This window comes from Condylura cristata, unplaced genomic scaffold (assembly GCF_000260355.1).
Source record: "Condylura cristata isolate star-nosed mole 26May11 unplaced genomic scaffold, ConCri1.0 scaffold00004, whole genome shotgun sequence".
Lineage (NCBI taxonomy): Eukaryota > Metazoa > Chordata > Mammalia > Eulipotyphla > Talpidae > Condylura > Condylura cristata.
In genome coordinates, this window is record NW_004567105.1 from 39,087,030 (window position 1) to 39,112,665 (window position 25,636).

Here is a 25,636-nt window from a genome sequence, read left to right on the forward strand (position 1 = left end):
TATTAAAGCTGGCTCCTAAGTGACAGATAAATGCATGTTCCTATTATGCACGCTAAATCCAGCATTTTGCAAGCTTAAAAGCAGATAGATCAAAACAAGAGAGATTTAAAAGATCATAAAGACAAAATACAGCTATGTCAGTATGTGACAGAAAAGTAATTTAGCCTTAAAAGTGATCTCTCCTAAGCCCCTTAAGGAACATGTAACCACAATTTATGAAATAAAATTTAAAGCATGTTGGAAGATTCCATTTCTTAACTTACCTGACATGGAGTTAAAAGATCTATAACATTTAAATGGGCGGCTGTTAAACAAAGAAACAATTCAAACCCCTCTATTCCCCCCCCCAAAAAAATGAGATCACATAAGTGCAGATTTATAATTCTTATTTATTAATGTGCGATGTTTAATTCTTAAAAAAAAAGAAAGAAATGCACACATACAAGCCACTAGACAGATTCTTTCATGCATGTCTTTTTCTACCTCCCGTAATTCTGCTGCATGATTTTTAGAGGAGTCCCCTTGCCAAGATTGGCATATGTTTTTCAATTTTCACTGTCCTAAGCCATGTTTACAGAAAGATGTACACACATCATCGATGGTAGGATCTGCAACCCTCACACGATTAAAAGTTCAGTTCCTCTTGTTTTCTAGGGCTTTGCATAAATGCCAATAACTTTGAGAATTCACCCAACTGTGCCTCTTAACCTTTGTTCTCAAAGGCGAAGGGCAGGAATTTTAATCAAGTCTCAATTTATCTTTAATTAGGAAAACATAATTAGGTATTATCATCTAATTGCAATTCCTGGTTAGAGAAAGTCACATTTCACAAGTAGTGACCCATGCTAGATTATCCTTCTCCTGTTACTGGATTTTGCATCTGGATTTGGATTTGGCAGAGAGCCAGCCAATGTGAAGGTGATCACCATGCTTCTCTGTAGTCCAGTTGTCAAAGTCAGTAGTTCTGCCGCTGAATTATAAGCCAAGAAACACTTCCTGAGCCACATCTTGGCTGTTCTGTGTCCTGCTCAGACATCAAGTGTAGATCAAAGAATAGGATACAAAAAACCTATGTGAAGTAGGTTAGAGAACTGTTCCACACTTCATTTCTGGTACAGTTAAAAACAGTTTAATGTCTCAAGGCACCACTATGGTTGAACATGAGATACACAGGTAATTAGCTAATATTCTACTATGCTGTCAAGTCAGTAAATAGCTTGTGCAGTTGTGAAAAGCAATCTCTAGAGGACCGTTAGATAGACAGTAGGCACGTGTCTCATAATACAAATAGAAAACAATGGGTCCTAGAAAAAGCATGTTGAGCACCGTTGTGGCTTTGTTGGTATTCCTTGACCTAAGACTACGTAAACCTTACATTTACAAAAGGAAAGACTAACTCTTTAAAGGGACACTCCAGGTTGTTTTTTGTGCTATCGTCAAGTGAGTCTAGTTCGTAGGTGTACTTTTAGAAGTCACTGGATCTGGGTCAACTTCTGTGGTGCTGGTAGATTCGTTCAAATGTGAGCTCAAGTTTTCCGACGTTAGGTGGGAAGACTTGTAGACAATCTCATTGAAGTCAGATCTGATGCAGACCAAGGGAGGATCATTCAATGGGTCTTCCACAGAGGCCTGGGTGTTCTCTCGCGTGATTCCCATATCTTTACTATGTTCTGATGGGGATTTCCTTTTCATACGAGTGTAAGTTTTGTCTTGGTTCTCCATGCCTTGTTCATTTTTCAGAAACCGCCCAAAGAACCAGATGAAGAACCCAAACCACACAAAAGCTATCAAACTTGGAACGAAAGCCAAACACTTGACATCGAGGCTAGCCCCTATGAACCTGCTGTGTAAGAACAAGTCCTCCTCGGCATATGTTTTATTTGTCTGTGGGTTAGTGTGATTGGATCTCCATTCCCAGGATAGCCTAGTTCTGTTCAAATCCTTTAAGCTTTCTGAGTCTTTCACTGTATATATCTTCTGTCCTGGACCAATATACTGTCCATATTCATGAGGCTTATAAAATATCTGATTCTTCCACATATTAAGATCCAAAATCAAGACAAGAAAGATAATTCCATAGTTAAACCATTTACCTGCATTAAAAAAGAGAAACACTGCATTAGTAAAAAAATATAAAATTGCAAGAGACATTTCTCCAAGAAAATGGAGATAATGGTATAATAGCATAAATTGTTAATGTCGTAGGCCTGCTAACAATTAATTTTTGAGAGTGCTATGCTGCCATTAAGTGAATTGGCAGAGGGGATTTTCTAAATGGATTATATGTACATGAAAATGTAGCTGTAGGTCCTGAAACCAGTAATTCATAGTGTTGAAACTAACCAGATTAATCCCCCTTGTTTTATAGGTATCACAGGTGTACTCAAATCTGGTTCCATATAGGTTATTCTCTAGAACATTCCCATTAACGTTTAAAACAAAGTTCTGAGGAAATTCCAAGAAAAGCCCAATTCTGACTGAACATCTCTTTCAGGTTCATAATTATGCCTGGGCAAGAAATAAATCACTTTGCAATGCAAGCACAGCAGCATATCAATTGAATTCACATTGCTGCTTGTAGGTGACCTGTTGATTAAGCCATTAGTGGAAGTGATTCAGATCAATAATCCTTGAGCATTCATTTCAAGGCTTCAAAGATTATTGCATCAAATTTTCATTGAAGAATCCATTTATCAGACATATAAATATAACCAAAACTAATGAAGTGTTTAGAAGACATGATTTGGAGAGATTCTCAGTACTAAAATGTCTTTGTAGTATTTAAAAATCACGTATAAATAAGACATTGCTTAGAGTGATATTATCTAGTGATATCTTTATATCTGCAAATGGAGAAATTTTCAATGGATATTGGATTCCAATATAATTTTTATTATAATCATTAATTACTTCAAGTTTTTAAATATCAAGTGTGTCATAAAAGGATAGTAATATTCTCCTCATAGGTTTGCTGTAGCAAATCAGGTGATATGTGCAACAAGGTGATAAAAACTTTAGTTATAATTAATATATACATGTCAAAATTATTTTATTTTACATTTGAAGATAGTAATATGGGACATTACTAAGTTACTGCTTTACATGTTCATAGAACTCTTGGGATAGGAGAGACAGGATCTTAGGCAAACTTATTAAACCAAAAATGGTAAGTGTATTTTCCAACAGGTACTCTAATAGAATATATAACTACACAGAAATATAATTTTGTGGGGCATTTCAGAAAGTATTTTATCATCATTTCATGTTCCTTTTACATGTGAAGCTGAAGGGTGTTAGCCCAGGCCCCACAACTGACTAGCTATATAACCTTTATTTATATAACCAGTCTGTTTGTTTGAGTTTTCTAAGCCCCTGTTTCTTTGTATGCAGAAAATAATACTACTTATTAAAACTGTTAGCTGACAAAAGATTTTTACACCCTAAGCATAGTGACTGGTACATAATAGAAACTCAGGAATAGTTACTATTATTTTCATCCAAGTTTTGCTTAAGCCATGGTAATGTCTTAATTGGACATGGGAAGGTAATACTTCTTTATGAGGAAAATTTATAGAAACCATGTGATGCTAAATTTTAATTCTGCTTACTCTGAAATCATTCAACTATATTGGGTCTAATATTTTTAATAGATGCTCTTGCCAGAATGATTTATTTTGCACACTTAATCTAGAAAGTAATTTGGGACTCTGCAAGCTTTGTTTCTAGATGTGATAAAATATTTACAACAGCCTGTCCTCCTGGATCTTCAAAACTGAAACAGATTCACCCTAAGAATCACCATAAAATAAATTAAGAAAATCTCATGCCAAGAATTATAATCACATGCATAGGTGAGTGTCATTACTAAAGGCTTCATGTTCTCACAGACTCAGGATACTTGAAGGAAATACTTCTACCTCCAAGGGAGGAATCCATCATCTTGTTGGGAAGTAGGACTGAGGCATCTAAGTAAAAAAGGCTATATTTGACAGGTGTCAAATCATGATACAAGACATACATTCTGAAGATGTCGAGAAAATGGAATAGAATTAGAGGAAGTAGCCATTTATGTGGTTGAAAGGAAAACAGGACAGAGGACAGTTTGGGAAAATATAAATTTTTACTGTGATGCAGAAAATCAGAAAAACATCAGGTGGTAACAGTTGTGAAGGGCCAGAGGAGAGAGAAGGTAAAGAACAGGGTCTGTGATAGGGGAAAATGGGCAGGAGGAAGCTGAATGATGGGTGTCAGGGAAAACTGAAGAGGATTCTCATCCAGTGCTAAGGAGTTTGTTGTTTCCCTGATACAGAGCAACTTGAAAAATGAGGTTTCAGTGTATCTCTGGTGTAAGAGATTCCTACTTACTCTCTTGCTGTGAACTACACATCACAAAGCCAGAATGGTGAGAGAAAGGACCTTGAATTTGTATGAAAGACTGTTACCTTCTTAACTCCTCAAAGTCCTTTGGGGAAGTAGGTATTCTCACTAGTTTATTTTTTTTTTTTATAAACTCTTGATAAGCACAATCTGCAAATGGGTTATTTCTGGGTATAGGGTAAATGGAGCTTTTTATGCCTCTGGCCTCTGTGGCTGACTCCTGCAGCCTTGATAGTTTTGATGCAGAGGACCCTTGGGGATGTGGGTTTGGGGCACATGTCCCTGACTGTGGACATCTGGAGCGTGGGTGTTGACATGCATAAGTGTGCACATCTTTCAGAGCACATCTGAGAGATCGTCATAAGAGGATGAGCTGTGTGACTGTGGAGAGGCAAGAACACCAGGGAGAGCCCAGAGAAACGTAAAAACTTGTGGGGCTCTCAGAAGCTTTGTTTCCTGCTTGACGCCCAGCTCCCCACTCCCACCCCTGTGCCTGCTTCCCTGCATGCCAGCCCCCCTGCCTGGTGTGCCTGTGTGCCCCATTCCCTGAGGGCAGTAAAGCCTCAAAAATCACAAAGGGCTCAGGACTCTCCTTTATTCATTTGCTCAAATCCATAGTGAACCTGCCCTGCATTTGCTGGCACTAGACTGGGGTGGGGCGGGGGTAGGGTATCAGGATGTCAGAAAATGACACAAGACACGTCACATAATCAGAGGACAGAGGGATGCTCATGCTGCTGGGTGAAGGGTGTTTTTGTTTCAGTGAAAAGATGCTCAGGGAATGTTAGTGCACAAAAGGAAAACATAAAATCAGAGCATGCACTTTAATTCCCTGTGAATTCCTGGTGAATGTGCACTGATCACACTAAGAACCTCAAGGAGGACAGGAGACCACCCCATATATTCAAATATGTTTTTCCTACTGAAATTCAATAATGCTGGGTTCTTTGATCACTAAATTTCTGTGACAAATGATCACTTTATTATGCTGTGCCCTGGAGTTTAAATATTCAGGTGGGAGGGGAAGAGGAACAAATTAAAAAGGCATTGTCTGACATCAGTTAATGGCAATCGCTGCCTTGCTCTGACACATTTTTTTCTGGTATGGAGAGGAAGCCCCAGAGCGACCCAGCTGCAGGCTGGAATCAGCAGGTGGAGATCTGAGTCTTACACAAGATAGTAAACCTTGGATTACCTGTTTAACCTTTACAGCCCTCAATAATTCATTTTCAAGTAGAAACTGAACTAGATGCTTCCAGTTCTAGGATTTTGATCTCCTCCCCCCCAACCCCCAATCCTTCTACTTAATAGTCATGTGAATCCATTTTCTGTGAAATGGAAAAAAATACCAAGATAACCACAACCACCTCCAAAATCACTGTTGAGGCGAAAATGAGAGTTGTATTTGAAAGCTCTCTGAAACATCACATTTTCCAAAAATGCAAGATAATCTTAATTCAACAATTTTATTCTTCTGCTTCTTCATTCCAGTTAATATAGAATCTGGGTGGCGTAACAGAGGGAGAGAAGAATGGATAAGGTTTGGAGCAAAGATATATCCTTAAGGTGAGATGATCAGAAGTCGCCGTTTGGAACAAATGGTGTGGATTACTGATGTCAAAGAGTAGGTATGCCCAGGAGCGGTTATCCAAGAGGATAGTATGTAGCTTGGGAATCAGTTTATTTAGCATGTTTTGTTTTTTTTTAAGATTTATTTATTTGTGCATACAGAACTGGGGTCCAGGCCAGAGGCTAGGAGCAGTGAGAGGCTTCACCAGAGACAGAGTGGGATGCAGAACAGGCAGATCGACGAAGTACACTGCTGAGGGGAGCAGCGGGTGGGTCAGGAGAGGTCTGCCACGCCATGTGGTCACATCCGGGTCAGGAGAGGTCTGCCACATCATGTGGTCACCTCCGGGGCAGGCGGGAATGAAACTCATGCGGAAGTGGCTTTAGATTCTCAGTGTTGTGCTTTAACCTGCTGCGCCACCAGGGAGGGCCTATTTAGCATGTTTTTTAAAAGTGCTTAACACTTGGTGGTTTATAGCTTGCAGAAGAATTAGTCCAAGAAGTGGTCTTTCAAGTTCACAAATATTGAAGCTAAACAACAGGGGAGTCCCACTTCACCCCACGATGTGGGCAAGTGCAGGGAGAGAGAAGAAAAGTGTGATTCGGGGCTCCTATTGAGATCACGTAACCTGTTTCTTGCTTCTAGAGATCTATCGCTGCCCTCCCCCCTCTGTCACAGGCATTCAGCTGAAACTTGAGGCTCCTAATAATGAGAGAAAATGGTTCTTCTTACTTTCTTTCTTGTTCTCTGCTTGCCTGACATAACCACTGGCCATTTGCACAGAGGAAGGGTGCTCATCTTTCTCTATCACCCATCCTCCATTTCCCCACACAGTTTTGTTACCTTGACAATACCTTTTCCTCTTTATTTTTTACTTATAAAAGCTGCTGATTTATTTCATAATTTATGTGCAGTACGGTCCATTTCACAGGACATATACAATTCTACAAGCTTTGCCAAATGAATGAATGCTGATATTTTTCCTAACAAAATATTATATATTTTGTAACTTAAATGTTCCTTGGCAGGGACTGAACTCTGGCCAGGGTGGTGACAGCACTGAGAATTAATACCTGGGCCACCATGGAGGCCCCGACTCCTAAACATCTTGATGAGTCTGTGAAATAAGCATTTTCTAAAACTTAATATTACATGATGGCCCAGAGCATGTCACCATTTGAACAAAAAAGATGGAATACAAAAATCTTCAGATGGAGAATGTTTTCCTTAAGAAATAGAGGACACATTCTGAGAGACACTGCTTACTATAAAAAATAAATTTCAGTCCCTGGAATGACCCAAATGGAAAGGATACGAGGTACAAATAGGAGAAGAATAGAAAGTGCTTCCATTGCTGTTTTCCCAAGTGTGTTGTTGTGAATGCACAATCAACCATAACAAGAAACCGGGTGTTTCAGCATTAATAATATGAGGAATTTTGCATTTCCCCCCGTTGCGTCAGCACCATCACTTAATGTAAATCAGCAAGGAGGTCAGGTTAGCATCCATACATTATTTCTATTAATCTCCTTGCTGAACTATCTCCCTGCCTCCTTTTAATGAGAAATCTCTGCATGGTATTGGTAGAATTACTTCCTTCTCATAGTTTGCAATTTTAATAAATCTTACTTGATTGTCAAAAATGACATTCTAATGGTAATTTTATCTTCTGACTTGGTGGGAGTGTATAGGTTCCTGGGTTAGTTATCTTTAAAAGGATTTTTCATTAACTATCACTCTCATTTAGCAGAGGAAATAACAACAGTCTGGAGAAAGGTACCATTTTTCCAACTAAGAAAGAAGGCCACAAAGTGCTGATTGTTCCATGAAATGAAGTGTCATGATTCAAATATGCGATGCGAGTATTTTAAAAACCCTATTAGTCAGCAGAGCTGACAGTCAGCATTGTGGCTGAGCTGTGGCCAGGGCCTTCTGCCCCATCTGGTGTGGCCACGGGACTAGGCTCCAGCCTCCAGTGCAGACTCACAGAGCAGCAGTGGCCTGTATGGGATTGCAAGAAATCATGGCCTTGAAGAAGAATTTGTGGGGTCTCTTTGGTGTCTTAGGAGTTAAATCTCAGCACTGTCACCATCATGGCCTGAGTCTGATCCCTAGCCAGGGAGCTGGGTGCAGTAGACCTTTCCTATCTCCCCAGTTGCTCCCCTCAGTAGTAGATTTCAGGAAATCCACCTGTTCAGTTCCCCAGTCTGTGTCTGGTAAATATTCTCACCCCCATCTCCCACTCCCATACCTCTGGCCTATACTCCAGTTCTTCTATGAAAATAATATATGAATAAATCTTAAAAAAAAAAGTTTTGGATAATTTAAAAATCAGTTTGCTATAACAAATTGCTTGTTCCTAGCTTGGTTTTGTTCAGTGTCTTTTCATTGAAGACATGGATACTGAGAGCAAGACTCTGTGAGTGGCTTCTCTTTAAGTCTCTGGCAGAAAATTCAGAGGCATCCAAAACCATGTTAAGTGCTTGCACCATGAGGAAATCATGCAGGAAATTAAAGTTATTTACTCAGGCATTTATGAATAAGAAGTATTTGCATTTATAAATTGTCTTAAGATTTAAAAGCAAATGAAGATAGCTTTGCAAGTGCTCTTGTCATTGTCGCTTCCTAAGTGGGAGACTATCCTTGAAGACATGATCCAACATGACAAAAAACTGTGCTGAGAAAAACAGCAATAGCATGTGGCTAAGGTGATGCTGTTGGAGTCCTGAGCCTAAGCCAAGAGGGAGGTAGGGAAGGAGGGAAGAAGAGTGAAAAACACTGAGACAGAGAGAGGAAGAGATGAAGAGAGTCAGAGAGAATGAGAGTCAGAGAAAGACAGAAGAGAGACACTATGCTGTTGAACTGAATTTATTTTTATTTTGAATTTTTTAAATTGTGGTAACAATGGTTTTCATCATTGTGTATACATGGGGGCAGAAGGTCTCCCTTTGGGGGTCATGACCATCGTGTACCCATGACCCCCCACCATGTGCCCTCCTCATTTTGTTTCCAGCCCTGCCCCTCACTCTCTGGATTCCCCGGTTCTAGAACCAGCTTTCAAGAGCTAGTTTTTTAACTTTGGTTTTGTCTGACCCACTTGACTCTGACTTTCGGAATACTGAGAATTGTCATGTTCACTGCTGTGTTCCCTATGTCCAGGTTTAGTGTCGAAGACATGCGAGCTCAGGGAATATCTTGTAGGAAAACGCTGAGAAAATGTGTCTAGAAAAATACAAGGAGTGAAGTTATTTTTGTTATTTCTCAAACCAAATCTAAATGTTACAATGATCTCGTGAATTGTCAGTCTTTCTAGAATTATTGCCTAATTAGAATAAAATCAGGAAATTTGGAAAAAACAAAAGAACCAGTTTTAAAGATAATAATTACATATTTCTAGCCCTCTTTCTAGCTGTGAAGACAATTCCTGAAGGGCATGAACCTCACTACAGAAGTCCCCAATAAGCAGAAAGCAGACAGGACACCCCAGCTGAGGGGCAATAAGGAAGAACAGGCATCTGTGGGCAAAGCCATCATGTCTTGGTGATGAGCTTTGTTTTTCTTTTTTTAAGATTTATTTTTATTTATGCTATAGAAAAACAGGAGTGCAGGCCAGAGGTGCAGGGGGTGGCAGGATTCACTAGAAACAGAGTGGGGAGCAGGAAAGGTTGAAGAAAGCTTACTATTGAGAAGAGCAAGAGGTTCTTGTGTGCTTTGGATACATTCATGATCTTTGGGATCAGGCACTGTGGATGGGATATGTCCTATTTTCCTATAACACGTCCCTTGCTAATTTTTCCAGAACATTCTATGAATGGACCACTGGCCCACCCAACTTCACCTGAGGCCCGTCCCGAGACCTGACTGAACCTGGAAAGCCTTTAAAAAAATCAACCTCTGGGAATTCAGTGGCCAGAAATCATGCATCTATGGAAAAAACAAAAGGGTTTTGTTCATGTCGCCCACACTCTCCCGCTGTAAAGCACCTGTGCTCTCCCAGAGCTGGGGAAGCTGAAATAGAGCAGACGCCGTGGAGGCTCGTTTTCTTCTCCATTTTCCAGTTTTGCCTGAAGAGTCCCCCTGGGCATCCTCATGCCAACAGTGTGAATTCTCTCCTCATTGCTGAGCAGGCCTTCCTTCTGGCCCTTCCCCCAGCCCCCTCCTCATTTACTCAGATGATGGCCACCAACGGGACACTTCCTTTGTCTGGCTGGGATGACAGATGGCAGGGCTTCCGCGGGGACCGGCACTAATAGGACTCTGAGGAGCTGCGGGGACTGAATGGAGAGGCCATTCCTCTCTCGCCTCCGGAGACAGAACATCACATTTGAATCCATCTTTGCACTCACCTTATAGGTAACGGGGAAGAGGGCAGAGGAGGTCATTATAAAGCTGCTTTTACCATTGACTTTCAGGGGAAGAGCAATGGGTTGGAGCTAATGGCACCGGTGTGTCTAATTACATGTATTCCCTTTGTTACCAAAGTCAACATTACCCGAAAAATGATTCCACCACACCCTTGGAAAGAGATGATTTATTTTTATAAGCCGTAGCTCGGCTTATAAAATGAAATCTCATATATACTGCAGTAAACCATCTGTCAAGGGGGGATCCAGATGAGCAAAACAGATGCAACAATCCAAGTTATTTCTGACATGCATAAATAAAATGAACTTGAAAAATAGGATTAAAAAAAAAATACTCAAATCCTAAATGCTTCTAAGGTGTCAATGGAAACTCATCAGTGCCAGAGAACCCTGCACAGGGCATTTAATTGGAAAACAGGTTTTTTTCTTCCATTCTTAGTTTTCTCTATTTTGAGGATGAGGCGTGGTTATAGTGGAGAATGTGGGGTAGTGAATAAATAAATAAGGACACTTTCTCAGGCTACCTGATATTTTTAAATTAAATAAGCACAAACTATGAATGGCTGAAAGGAAAAACGTTTGTTAAAATGAATGAAAACTTATGGAGTACTTACTCCATTAGTACAGTGGCAGACAGAGTTTTAAGTGGCTTGCACAATTAATTAATTAATTACACTTTATTTTTGCATAGGAAAACTGATGTGTGGGAGTGAGAGGATGAGAGGATTCACCAGAGATAGAGTGAGGAGCAGAACAGGCAGATCTACTGAAATCCACTGCAGCAGGTAAGACAGGAGAGCTGCTGCTCCATGAAGGTGAGTTTCTTGGCTGGGGATGATAGTGCTCAGCCTGAACCCCTAGGCTACCAGGAAGGCACCTGGCACAATTTTTTAAAAAGGATTTATTTATTGATGCATACAGTACTAGGGTATAGGCCAAAGGTGCAGGGGCGGTGAGAGAGAGCGAGAGAGAGCAGGGAGCAGAACAGGCAGATTGATGATGTACACTGCTGAGGGGAGCAGCAGGTGGTCAGGAGAGGTCTGCCACGCCATGTGTCACCTCCGGGGTGGGGATGGAACTTGCATAGAAGCAGCTGTGGCCAGCTTTTCAGTGCTGCGCTTTAACTGGCTGCGCCACCAGGGAGGCCCCCAGACACAATTTCTTTCTCAGTTACCTTATAGGGTAAGTACCACCACTGTCCTCATTTAACAGGTAAGAAAACAGTCTAAAATGTCTCTGGTGTATAGTTGTTCATTATTATTATTATTTTCTCGCCTGTTCCTTCATACTCCTGCTATGAGTGAAACCATCTGGTATTTTTCCTTTTCTTTTTGGCTTATTTCACTAAGCATGACCTTTTCCAGCTCCATCCATGTTGCTGCAAAAGGCAGGTGTTTATTTATTTATTTTTATTTTTGGTTGCTGAGTAATAATCCATTGTGTATATGTACTACATTTTTTAAATCCAGTCATCTACTTTTGGGCATTGGGGCTGTTTCCATGTCTTTTCAGTTGTAAATAAAGCAGCAATAAACATGGGGGTACAGAGGTGTCTTTTTGAATCAGTGTTTTAGTGCCTATTCGGTAGATACCTAGGAGTGGGATTGCTAGGTCATATGGAAGCTCCATTTTTAGCAGTTTGAGAAACCTCCAAAACAGTTTTCCATAGTGGTTGTACTAGTTTGCATTTCCACCAGCAGTTAAGTGCTAACTTTTTATATCCCATTGCCTCAGTATTCACTGAATGTATCTGGATACACCAAATGTATCCAGATCACAGAGAAATGGTAGCTGAGCCAGGGTGGAGCTGGCCTTGACCCTGGGAGACACCATCATCCTTTCCAGTTTTTACATCAGTTTGCAGTCATTCCTATTACACTTTTGAGCAGGGCAATTTCTAGCCTCCTTTTCATGCCAGGGATCCGACTCTGCATGCACTGCCAACAGATCTCTTGAACAAGCGCTCCAGATGGTGCTGGCCTGCACTGAGGTTTGAGAACCATTGATGGACATGGAGAATTTCATGCTTTATAACCCCAGCGGTGATGCTATATTTGTTTATCAAGGAACACACTGAAGCTTCCCAGGAAAAAGGAGCAGAACAGTACAACATACAGCACCTTCTTTTGAAAGCTTTATCTAGGTTTTCCCAGAATGAGTTACGGCAGAAAGTCAGATCAAAGGACCTTTTACAAAATGCTGCTCCACAGTAGATTCAGAAAAGTCTTAGCCAATTAACAAAACAAAGTGAGTAAAGAACAAAAACAGGGGAGGCAAAAGTTCTGACTTACTTCAGCGTCCAAACCTGTTGCCCTTTTTCTAGAAATTTTTAGCATGAGCTGAAGAGACAAAGAACATCTTGCCTTAAATTAGATTGGAATTTTGAGGATTGTATCCTCAAACCCACATGCAGTCTATTTTTCTGTATGTGTGTAGCAGAACTGGGGTGCAGGCCAGAGGTGTGGGCATGAGAGAATTCCCCACAGAGTGGGGAGTAGAATGGGTTGATCTACTGAAATCACTGCTGAGGGGAGGAGCGGATAAGATAGGAAAGGTCTGCTGCGCCATGTGGGTCAGCTCCCTGGCTGGGGATCAAACTCAGGACATCATGGTGATAGCCTGAGATTGAACTCCTCTACCACCAGGGAGGCCCCACCCTATTTATTTTGAATCCAAACTGTCCAATCTTCAAAAGCCTACAGGTGGCTGGCCTAAGCTCCCAATCAATGCCTGTCTCAAAAGACCCATCCCTGGCCTTTGCTCAGACCTACTGGGTGGGCGCCATCCGGAATGGAGCCAGCAGTCTGCAAGCCTGTAAAGTTCTCTGAATGATATTGTAACCAGCATCCTTTGGGAACACAGTCTCAATCACATTATATGTCTACTTTCTGGCAAACTCTATTAATAGGCAACATCTATTAGAAAGTCTAGCTAGTCTTCCTGCAGCAAAAGCTTTAGAAAATAATAAGGCTTGTTGGTGGAACAAGCATTTTTGGGTAAGCCTGGAAGATTCACCTCAAAATTAGGACAACAAAGGCTAAGTGTCTCCTGCATATACAGACTCCTTCCAAGGCACTGAACATATATACATAGATAAAATAACCTTGTGCTGATATTTTTAAATAGGCATTCTTCAAACTGTGGAAGCTTTGGTCATCACAAAATCTGAGCCAGCCTGTCTGGAAATGGCAACCTATATGGCAACATGAAAAATAGACCCAAATTAGATATTTTAATAGGTTGATTTTTTTTAAACATTGAGTTCTCCAAATCGTTTATTTTTTTTAACGTTTATTTATTTTTTAAGTAGATGTTTTACACTCAAGCAATCTATTTTTGACAGGGATTCTGATAGTTAGTTTGAGACAGTATCACTGCTGTGATGGCCTGGGCCAAGAGCTGATAGAAAGAACAGATGGTCCAGGCAAAAGCCCACCCTGTGGGATCTGCTGACGCTGTATGTGTGTGTGATCACTGTTTTAGAAGTCCAGGAGGGTAGTGCGATGCAGATTAAGTGGGGACTCAGAAACCACACTATGTGACCTGAACTCAAATTGATTGATTTACCCTGTGAATTTAATAGATGGGCCTCATTCATTTTGAATAGGAAAGAAATTTGCTGCATCTTCCCTATTCATGAGCTCATTCTCCAATTTAGGAAGGTCGCCTCATGCTCACAGCAGAAAACAGCCGGCGAGTTGGGAAGCAAAGGGTTTTACAGGACTCAGATGTTCACGTTTTCTGTGTTCAAGCTATTTTTATTCCCACAGCACAGACGGTAGTGTAAGCGTGGATTTCTTCAGTATTTTTATTATAGCAGGTGTGGGCTCCTCGACCATTGTCCTTAAAACACACATTGCTGCCGGCATTTGAACAGCTTGGGTACTAATGCTATCTTTTATTTGTGATCATTCAGCTGTCTGTTTCTTGTTAAAAAGAAAGAAACCATTGATACCTAAGTCTAGAAAGCCTTTTGCAGATGAGAGTGCCTGAGATTTCCTGAAAGTATTATAATAAATCACACTGGAGCTGTTTCAAAAGCAGGACATACCTGAACATGAAGCCATCTGAGTATCCGCAAGAGAATGACTTGAGGCAGATGTGAATTCTGTCAAAGAAGTAGGTTCTAATCAAATGGAAAGTGGCCTGAACCCCTAAAGGCATCTGGTCTGACTTGAGTCTTAGATTCCTTTTTTTTTTTTTTAATTTTATTTTTGCTAGAAGATTGGGGTTCGGTCCAGAGGTGTAGGAGGTGAGAGGATTCCCCAGACACAGAGTGGGGAGCAGGACAGGTGGATGGACTGAAACCCACTGCTGAGGGGAGCAATGACAGGAGAGGTCTGCTGGGCCACATGGGTCCATTCCCTGGCTGGGGATTGAACTCGGGCCATAACATTGACAGCCTGAGATTCAACCTGTAGGCCACCAGGGAGGTCCAAGATGCCACTGTTTTTTTTTTTTTTTTTCTGAGCAGTAACTGAAGAACAACAGCGCAAGGGTGGGGGGGGGGGTTAATGCTGAAAGATTACACTGATCTACAGGTTGTAAAGAGAAAATGACCCTATGAAAAAAACCTAGATGGAGTGGAATGGGGAGAATGGGGGAGAGAATGGAAGCTAAGCAACCATTCCAATACCCTCTCATCCTCAGTAACCCCAGATGAGAGCAGGAGGCTTGACACCAGCAATGACTGACCACCAGGCAGGGGAGCTCCCTGACTAGTTATCCACAGTGGAATGCTAGTGGGTGGAATGACTGACATGGTTGCATTTTTAATCATTGTAAGTCCTTTAATCATTTTTCCCATTCTTTTTCTTCCCATCTGCCTGCTGGAGCTTGACGTTGAAACGGTTAAAACCACCTGTTGTCTAAGTCCCAGAGGGCCTGGAAGTCTCACCCTCTCTCATGTCCCCAGGATGATGAAGAACCACCTTGCTCTGTTAAGTGGATGGAAACTAAACTTCTGTGTATGCACGCTGCTAATGTATTCCTTTTTTTTTTTTAAAGATTTATTTATTTATTTATGCATACAGAACTGGGGTACAGGCCACAGGTACAAGGGTGGTGAGAAGATTCACCAGAGACAGAATGGGAGCAGAACAGGCCGACTGATGAAGTACACTGCTGAGGGGAGCAGTAGGTGGGCCAGGAGAGGTCTGCCGTGCCATGTGGGTCACCTCCGGGGTGGGGATCAAACTCATGCTGAAGTGGTTTTAGCTAGGGTTGTGCTTTAACCTGCTGCACCACCAGGGAGGGCCATCCTATTTGCTTTTTCATAGGATATAACATTAGCTAACAGACAGGATGTGGTCAGAGACAGAACATACCTGTTATGTGAATACGATATTCCTCTTTGAAGATCTTCTTTAAAAAAGGGATCTTGAACTGCATGTGTGGAGTGTGGAGCCCAGGGAGGTTGACGTCAACGTCCCCCATGAAATGTGGGAATTCCCAGTCCTGTTGGAGAACATCAACAGAAAGGCTGATTTGTGATTTGTTTCATTCCTAAGTAGCAAAACAAGAAAAATGAACTTTTTATAATCACTTCTTTCAAAATCATTTAAATGCAGCCAGCTGCTAGAGGTAACTGTTTCATCCAACGATGGTTATTTTATGTGTGCTGGGTAGTGGTATATATTCAAAATCAAATGTAAGCAGCCTCAGATTTTCTGTTGAAGGAGGTAATAAGAGACCAATACAAAAGTGACTGGCATCTGTATAGGTTCATCTCTTTCCTTTTGAAGAACCACTCTTAATTTTTTACATGAAGGTGATCCATATTTTATAAGTATGAGATCATTACATATGTTTCACTACTTTTAAAAAACATGAGCCCTATGATAGCATGGCTTTTATAAGCAGACAAAGAAGATCTGATTCACTTAACCAGTCCCTATCAAGGGACTTGTATTAATCATCTCTGCTTGTTACTAGGTGGAAAGTAAAAATATCAAGGACTTGTGTTACATTGTCTTGCAATTCAGTATAAATTTGGACAGAGCAATGGAAGGTTTGGGAGGGAAGTGAATTAAACCCCAGTTGCCATCTGTCATTTCCTTGTTGGAAGGGTAAGGAGGCGGGGCTACCTTCACTCTCATAAGCAAGGAAAAAAGATGTAAATGGAGCTATTTTCAGATGTCTCATGTGCTCTCAGGTTTTGAGGTGAGGCACCAAATCATAGTTCATAACAAGCATGTTAAGAATGAATACAGCATTTATGAACAGGTATTTATGGTGAATAGGTATTGGCACACACCTATGCCATAGGTATTGGCACACACATTTTTACTTTTAACAAAGTAATCACTAAATTATTAGTCCTATATCTAGCTGACATTTTAAAAACAAATTATGAAAAAGTATGAGCAAAATATTAAAAATTTTAACTTAGAGGACTCCCTTGTGGCCTAGGGGCTAAGTCTTAGGTAATCACCACTGCAGCCTGAGTTTGATCCCTGGCCAGGGAGCTGATCCACATGGCGCAGCAGACTGCTCCTGTCTTGCCCGCTGCTCCCCTCAGCAGTGGATTTCAGCAGATCCTCCTGTTCTGCTCCCTACACTGTCTCTGGGGAATCCTTTCACCCTGCACCTCTGGCCTTCTGGCATACACCCCAGTTCTTCCATGCAAAATAAAATAAAATAAAATAAAGTAAAATAAAATAATTCATTTTCTCAATAATAAATTGTTAAAATTTTCCAAGGCTTTTCTCTATGTAAGCTAATACAAGTGTGCTTACGACAGAGGTCTTGAACATTTTAAGAACTTCTATGTCTATTCCAGTCCTCTTGTTGCTGAGAACTTTGGTCAAAGTATAACAGAGGGCCCTCTGGGGTGGTGCAATGGATTAAAGCACATCTCTGCAAGCTAGCAGTACCACTTCAGTGCGAGTTCAATTCCTGGCCCTGGGGGTGATCCACATGGCGCAGCAGATCTCTCCTCTCTAGCCCGCTGCTCCCCTCAGCAGTGTACTTTGCCTGTCTGTCTGTTCTGCTCTCTACTCTGTCTCTCATGAATCCTCTCACCATCCCTGCACCTCTGGCCTGTACCCTAGTTCTGTATGCATAAATAATCTTTTTTTTTTTAAAGATTTACTTATTTGTTCACACAGAACTGGAGTACAGGCCAGAGGTGCAGAGGAAGTGAGAGGCTTCACCAGAGACAGAGTGGGGAGCAGAACAGGCAGATCAAGGAAGTACACTGCTGAGGGGAGCAGCGGGCAGGTCAGGAGAGGTCTGCCGTGCCATATGGATCACCTCCGGGGCAGGCAGGGATTGAACTCATGCTGAAGTGGCTTTAGCTTCCTAGTGCAGTGCTTTCACCCGCTGCGCCACCAGAGAGAGCCCTGTATAAATATATCTTTAAAAAAAAAGGATAACAGAACTCAGAGATAAAGAAAGTGGTATCCAATATCTATTAGTTTTTGATCTATGGATTACTTTAAATGCTAATGATAAATATTAAAAAGAAAAACGAAGGGACACATTCTTTCTATTGGTGTATAGGCAAGTATCTTGTTGATCTTATCTTGTTTTTCAGACAACAGCAAATTGACAGGATTTTGAACTGAGTAAGTTTTTGAAATGAAAAAATTCAGAGCTTTTCAACCAAATAGAGCTGTAACATTTTTCTCTCCAATATTAGTAGAAAATAAGTTGTGAATTATTGTATTATATGTGAGAGTTATTACTGTATTTTATTAAAGTACCATTGCCCCATTTTTCCACTGATAAATCTTGCTCTTTCAGTGTTACCTGAGAGACTCTTAAGAGATAACTGAAATTGAATTTAGTCTTTTGCTAAAATATAAACTGGTATCACCTATGAAAAGTTATGTGTCACAAATAGAGAGACTGATAACCAGCATATCTTTCTTTGCTCTGGATAAACAGTATAAGACATTATCAACAAATTCTTTCCTTTTATTCAATGATGTAAAGAAGAGAATACTCCTTGGTAATAAGTATGGAAGTGTACCTTACCTGTTCTCACTCAGCTTTTTATTCCATGAAGCTGAAGTTTTATACTGGGTATGTAACTGGGTTTTAGTTTAAAAAGGATATTAGAAATTTCTTGTAGACAGCAACTAAAAATTTTCTTCACTAAAAATTAGTTTCTACATTATTTTGCACCAGTATTTGGAGACAGAAAGATGAATTAAGGAATTGGAGAAGAGGAGAGAGAAGAGAAAATCTTGCACTTTATCTGGAAGACGGCCTTTTTGGCCTCTACCCCTCTTTTTTTTCTTTAATAACAGTTTATTTATTTATGTACATCATTTTGTACATTTTTTTTCCCATCTCAATTGTAATCCCCGTGGGTTTCCCATCACCAAGTCACCTGTGTGCCATCACCATAATCCTGTGCACTTCCCTCCCCGTTTTTGATCCCATTCCCCACTCCACCCCCACAAAATGGCTCTGGTATATGGTTGTTCATTATTCTTGTTATTTTCTTGCCTGGCCCATTATACTCCTGCTATGAGTAAAACAATCCGGTATTTTTCTTTCTCTATCTGGCTTATCTCGTTAAGCATGATCTTTTCCAGCTCCCCCTCTTTTTTTAAAGAAGGGATCAGGGCAGGGAGTTTGGGGGAAAGTTTGAGAGAATTAAAAAAAATAAATGATGTGGTCCTCCCTGGTGGCGCAGCGGGTTAAAGCACTGCACTAAGAAGCTTAAGCCACTTTCACATGAGTTTGATTCCCGCCTGCCCCAGAGGAGATCCACATGGCGTGGCAGACCTCTCCTGACCCGCCCGCTGCTCCCCTCAGCAGTGTACTTCGTCGATCTGCCTGTTCTGCTCCCCACTCTGTCCCTGGTGAATCCTCTCACCCTCCGCATCTCTGGCCTGTACCCCAGTTCTGTATGAATAAATAAATCTTTAAAAAAAATAAATGATGCATAAAATAGATTCACTCCTCGCATATCACTCTTTTATAATTTAAACAGCAGCAGTCAGGGAGAAGGACAGCTGGACTGAAATGCCAGCCCAGGTTCTAGAGAACAGTCAAAAGTCCCAAAAGGCCAAAATGGCCAAAGACTAAAGCTTAAACCAAGTGTTATGGGACTCTAACAACACAATCCCTATGAAATAGGTCAAAGGATAGTGCCCATAAGAGGCCACGTCTGTGGTTCTCATCCACTCATAATTGCAAGATGCCTCAAGCTCGAGGAGAGACCACCATGGGGTTTATTTCACCAACAGGGGAACAAAGAGCTGACTGAAGCTGCGAGTGGCTCACTATCTCATGCCAGGTCCACCAGCAGTCCAAGCAGACTGCCGGTCACCTGTCAGCAGAGTCAGCCAGCACCGACCAGTAGTGATGGTCACTAATGGTCCCCCAAAGGTGGTGTTGGAGACACCAAGTGTTAACAATTCCTTGTGAGCTGTTGGACAATATCAACAGCAAAAAGCTCTTTGAGAACTAGGCCTGGTGCTCCTTCCAGGTGAGGGAGGACAGGAGCGAAGGCAAAGCATCTGACAGACAGTTCTTGGGCTTCTCTTCCTTTCTCAGAGTTGGCTGCTGGATGCTTTTTCTTTTGAAGTCGGCTGCTGCCCTTCCTCTTTCTTTGGATGCCAGGAATGAAATATCCCCCTTCTTTTCTAAGGAGCTAGAACGGTGTCTCCCTCCATCCTCTTTTAGGATTTTTTTTAATCTTATGGCTGATCAGGTCATTTAGTACAAATTAGTATGCATAGAAAGGAGGTTTCTGGGCTCTGAGGAGGAGGAGAGACCAATTTCAGGCTGGGCCATTGTCTGCATGGAGTTGGAATTTAGCACTTCCACTGTTTTTGTGTCTTTTCTTCAGTTTCCACTCATCCCAAGATGAGCCATTGGGTACATCAGCATGTCTAAATTATCCTTGAGTGTGGTTGTGAAAGTGACACACACAAAAACAGAGATAGGAGAGAGAAACAGCTCAGCAGTGGAATAGAGGGAAGAGAATCCTATCCAGACTTACTCTATTTGAGGACTGAGATACTGAGATAAGTTCTGGTCACCAGAAAGCCTGAACTGGAATAAACAGTTTGGAAAAGAAATGGATATAAAATTATTGCTTAATATTAGAAATATTTTGAGCTGTCCAAAGTCCGCTTATGTTTATGACCATAAACCCTAGGAACTAAATTTTTGAGTCCATCTAGCAGCCTATGGTTTCATTACATGTTGTTTCACTTAAAGTCACAGTTTCCAAAACCTATTACTGATGTAGTGATATAAGGATTTACTCCCACTCCTCTTCTGCCTAGTTCCCCCTACTCATCACTTGAATCAGTGTAAATTCTGGCCTTTTTTGGGTTTCTCTGGTGGCCTAAGGCTTAAGTCTCAGCATTATCACTGCTATGACCTGAGTCTGATCCCCGGCCGGGGAGCTGACCCACATGGCGTGGCAGACCTCTCTGCCTCACCCGCTGCTCCCCTCAACAGTGTACTTTGCCAACCTACCTGTTCTGTTCCCCATTCTGTGTCTGGTGAGTCCTCTCATTGCCCCTGCACCTATGGCCTATACCCCAATTCTAAATAAATAAATTTTTAAAAGAAAAGAAACAGGCAGGAGGATGGTATTCTGAATCTCCCTAGGTTTCATTCTTTTCCTCCATAAATGTGGGTTAAATATTTCCATCTCACCGACTTCCTGTGAGGATGAGACAGCACATGTACAGCAATTAACAAATACTGGAGAGAGAGAGGAGACAAGGAAATGGCCAGTAAGCACAATTGACTCTCAGCATAATTTCAAGGTCAGATTTATCCTGAGAGTGAAGCAGAGGAAGCTGGCAAGTCTGTTCTTCCTAGCTACTTTGAGGTTCAGGTGAGAAGGATAGGCTTCTCCTTTCTGCACAGCTCTGGGGCTCCTGGGGGAACTGGCTGGGACTCTGGTCAAAGCAGAGTTCTCCCAGAGGGCAGTGGGAGCAGGGCTTCAAGGAAAATGGCTCTTTCAGAGAGACATGTGAGGTGGCCTTATGAGGAGATGAAGACACAGGGACAAATTGTTTTGGGGGGCAATTTGGGTCACATTGTGGTGACCCCCAGAAATACCTGTGGGACACTTTAACTACCAGGATGAAGACATTATTATGCAGTTAGGAGTTGGTAAACAGGCAGTGTGAGCAACTAAAACAAGAAAATCTGTGGATATTTGGGTGACAAATTATTAAGCATGTGCAGTGTTCTAGCATCATCCTAGATGATGTATTTTCATTTGCACTTACCTTTGAAATCTTTCTGTTATTGACTAGATGAGAAAATTTGCCTCAAAGAGGTTAAGTCATCACAGAATGACGTAGCTGCCACCTGGCAGAGTCTAGCCCAAAGAACTCCATATTTGCTATGAGGCCATGCTATCTTTCATTGTGAACAGAGAGAACATTTTCTGCTTTTTTCTAGAACTGAAGTCATTTTTCCTGCTATATTTGTTCTGAATCACTCATGGCAGTCATTACTTGGTTGTTTAGGGTTTTATTTTTTTAAACATGTGCTTTTAGTTTTTGTTTAGAAGAACTGGGGTGTAGACTAGAGGTGAGGGGGAGGGGTGGGCAGTGAGAGGATTCACCAGAGACACAGTGGGAAGAACAAGCAGATCCACTGAAACCTACTACCGAGGGGAACACGGGGCCATAGAGGAGAGCTCTGCTGTGCCATGTGGGTCAGCTCCCTGGCCAGAGACTGAAGTCAGGCCATGGCATGAAGGCACTGAGACTTAATCCCTAGGTGACTAGGGAGGCTGTCAGTGAAGATTTTAAACTATTGTCTCCTGCTTTGGAGGGCTCTGCTCTGATCCTAATTTAACCAAGGACAAATGTTAACTCTACCTCCACTAAGCAATTGTCTAAGGGATATCTGACTGCTACTTAGACTGATGCGTTTGGAGACTTGACTGATGGTAACTAGTGAGATTTTCTTGTCCACATAACTGCAATGTGTAGCCAGTTTCAAACCCACATGTAATTATTATGAGAATCATGACTTTCTCTCCTTCTGTGTAAACGTAAAATATATATTTTGAACACAATATGAAAATGTTGAATTAAGAAAATGACAAGATATGATAAGCTACTAAGACCGGGGTAGAGAGAGGCTAATCCTATGATTGTAGAGTATGAAATATTCATTTAAATCTTCAAGAAATGTTACAAGTTTTTGAACACTTCCTTATTACTCTGTTATTAAATTTAAGACTAGCTGCCAAGGTCCACGACATTTGTGGTTCAGTGACGTGAGAATGGTGTAAGCATGTTTATTTAGCACACTTACTATTCCAGGTCTCATCAGGCCAAATCAATGCATATACTTCCAGGTTGGTATCTGGTTTCATACATGAAAAAAAATTCATTTCCCTCCCAATAGGCAATAAATGAAAAATGCCATCATATATACATAACTTTATTTCCTACATACTATGGTTTACTTCCACTTACACCAACAAAAAACACAGTGGACACTAGCATCCAAGTCACTCTGGACATGCATTCTGAGCTGATGTCTCCAAATGTAAGTCTGTCAAAATGCCCCTATTATCCATGAACACATTTGTACAGATTTTTCGGGACAATGTTGAGGCGAGATGGGCTTAGGTCATTCTGGATGCATCATTTCCCTGTGTGTTCTCACTGAGATGCCTGACTCAGGAACAAGCGACTTGGTACTATGCAGAGGAAGTCAGGCTTGAAGCCAACACTGTTCTGAATTCCCCAACTGGCATTCAATTTTCCAAATCAAACGAAGAGCTCTCATTTCGATTTAGAGAGCCGTTAGAATGAAGAAGGGAGTAACTTGTCACACTACCCTATAAAAGTAAAGTTGCACTCTCAGAACATAGGTTGTATTTTTGGGTCAAATATTGTCACCTGATTTTTGAAGAAAATAAGAAATAGATTGGATTAGATTAGATTTCACTGAGAAATGTCGATAGTCATTTAAAACAGGTTTTATGCATACCACACACAAAAAATGAATGCAAAATGGATTAAGATTTGAATGTAGGATGTGAAACAATAAAATACATATAGAAGAAAACATAGGTATAAAATTCCAAGATATGAGCTTCAGAAATGTCTCTGGGGACTCAATGCTAACATCAAAGGATAAAAAAACAAAAATAAACAAATGGAAATACTTCAGACTGAAAGGTTTCTGCACAAAGAAATTACCATTAAAGTGAAAAGGCAACCTATGGGGTGGGAGGGAACATCTGCACATCATACATCTGACAAGAGAGGAATGCTGAAGGTCTACAAGCAATTCATACAATGCTATAGGAAGAAGATAATAGATTCTTATATGTTAAGAAAAATTCTGGCTCTCCCTGGTGGCACAACAGGTTAAAACTCAGCACTGCAAGAGAGTGGCAGCCACTTCAGTGCAAGTTCAATCGATCCTCAGCCCCAGAGGAGACCACATGGCATGGCAGACCTCTCCTGACCCACCCGCTGCTCCCCTCAGCAGTGTCCTTCTTCCATCTTCCTGTTCTGCCCTCGGCTCTGTCTCTGGTGAATCCTCTCACTGCCCCTACACCTCTGGCCTGTATCCCAGTTCTGTATGCATAAATAAATAAATCTTTAAAAAAAGAAAAAAAATACCAATATTTTATAATGTAATTATTTGTATATTTTTCCTTTCTGGAATTAAATTGTTAAGCTTTCAGTGATTTCAAAGGCCAACTTTATAGATGTATTTCTTTCTCTTTGGTAATCTCTAGCCCTCCTTCTGTTTTAGATTTGAACTTAGATCCACCAACATCAGAACATCATTCTACCCAAAATGCCCCCAGCTTGTAAAATATTCTCACTTGTTCTAAGCTTTGCAGTGTCCTAGCAACAGGATTTATGTGACAGTGAGCAGTGGTGGCTTGGAGGATTACATTCATGCTTTGGGTGATAGTATTGTATCTCAAGTGTCTGATTTATTTCAGCAACCCTATGCTTCTAATTGGCAAGTTGGCTGAATAAAACCATTGGAGACCTGGACATAAAGTAGATTTTGCTTATTTGTATGGTTATTGCCTGGCTCATTCCACTGGAATGTGAGCTCCAAGGAGCTCACAGGTTTTTTTCCCTGTTTTTGTTCATTGCTGCATTTCCCATATATGAAACAGTGTTCAACGTACATTAAGAAGTCAAATATTTATTGACCTGATAAGTGGAACTCTCAGAAAGTAAAGATATATGACAATCACAAGTCCAACACCACAAATATTTGTTTTTGTAAACACTATTACACAAAAGCCTGAGAATCACTATGCTGAAAAGAAATGGTGGTTCTTCTTTTTCCTGTAAACTAGATGTACTAAAATCATGCAGTCATTTCCCAGAAAGCACAGAGGAAAGGAGATGGTAGAAAGTCAGAGGAAGGAAGTGGAGATCAAATGTAGATATTTCCAGATGAGGCAGTTAATGTTTGTTGAGTTAGTAAAAAATGTTTGCTGGAATGACTCAAGACACCATTTCAGTTACCTCATAAATGTAAGGGAGCGCAACAGAGACACCAAATGAATCAGAGAAAAGAAAATGTAAACAAACACATGATTAAAGAACTTGGTGGGGCCATTTTTTTTACAGTGGATGACAGCAATGAGGCTGTCCAGCTGAGACTCTGAGATGATCAAGAGAAATAACTGGACATTACTTCTTAGGCGGCCTTCAACAAATGTTTTCTCATATGCTGTTCATTCAGTTTCTCTTAGTAGTCACTATTTTTCCCTGACCCAAGGCAAATGAATTGCACAACCTCTTAAAGTTTTCTTATAGAGGCAAGTAATGCTTTTTTAAAATAGTAAAGAAAAAGGGCCCTCCCTGGTGGCGCAGCAGGTTAAAGCACAGCACTAAGAAGCTAAAGCCACTTCAGCATGAGTTCAATCCCCACCCAGGAAGTGTCCCACATGGCGCGGCAGACCTCTCTTGATCCGCCCACTACTCCCCTCAGCAGTGTACTTCATCAGTCAGTTTGTTCTGCTCCCCACTCTTGTCTCTGTGAATCCTCTGCACCTCTGGCCTGTACCCCAGTTCTGTATGCATAAATAAATAAATCTTAAAAAAAATAAAGAACATTTGAGAAAAAGACTTAACTTTCTGGCTGAATTAGGTTTTTGTCAACAAGTAATAGAGATGACAGGTTCCACTTATCACTAAAATAAATGCAAGTTAAATTGTGTCCCCTTATGTAAAATGGTTAAATAATTTGACTCTTTGGTGAGTTTTTGTGTATTAAAAAATACCAGTGATCTCTACAAATGGTGGTTGGCCAGACATTACAATTAACCCAATGTTTATTTTGTAGTGTTGCTTCATATATTTTCTCCTTTATTAGTCTTTCTTACTGGAAAAAA

At 41.0% G+C, this 25,636-nt stretch overlaps 1 protein-coding gene across 1 annotated transcript in view; it reads right to left on the reverse strand.

The window, feature by feature from the left end:
• Positions 1-377: 377 nt before the first annotated feature.
• The window catches only part of TMEM117 (transmembrane protein 117), a 117,842-nt gene continuing 92,583 nt past the window's right edge, over positions 378-25,636 (reverse strand). Inside the window, exons 3-6 of the mRNA XM_012735153.1 lie at positions 22,721-22,823; positions 19,552-19,696; positions 15,639-15,793; positions 378-2,093 (exon numbers count right to left, since the gene is read on the reverse strand). Of these exons, the coding sequence (XP_012590607.1) occupies positions 1,447-2,093; positions 15,639-15,793; positions 19,552-19,696; positions 22,721-22,823 (1,050 nt within the window). The 3' untranslated portion in view covers positions 378-1,446. The remainder of the gene's footprint in view (positions 2,094-15,638; positions 15,794-19,551; positions 19,697-22,720; positions 22,824-25,636) is intronic.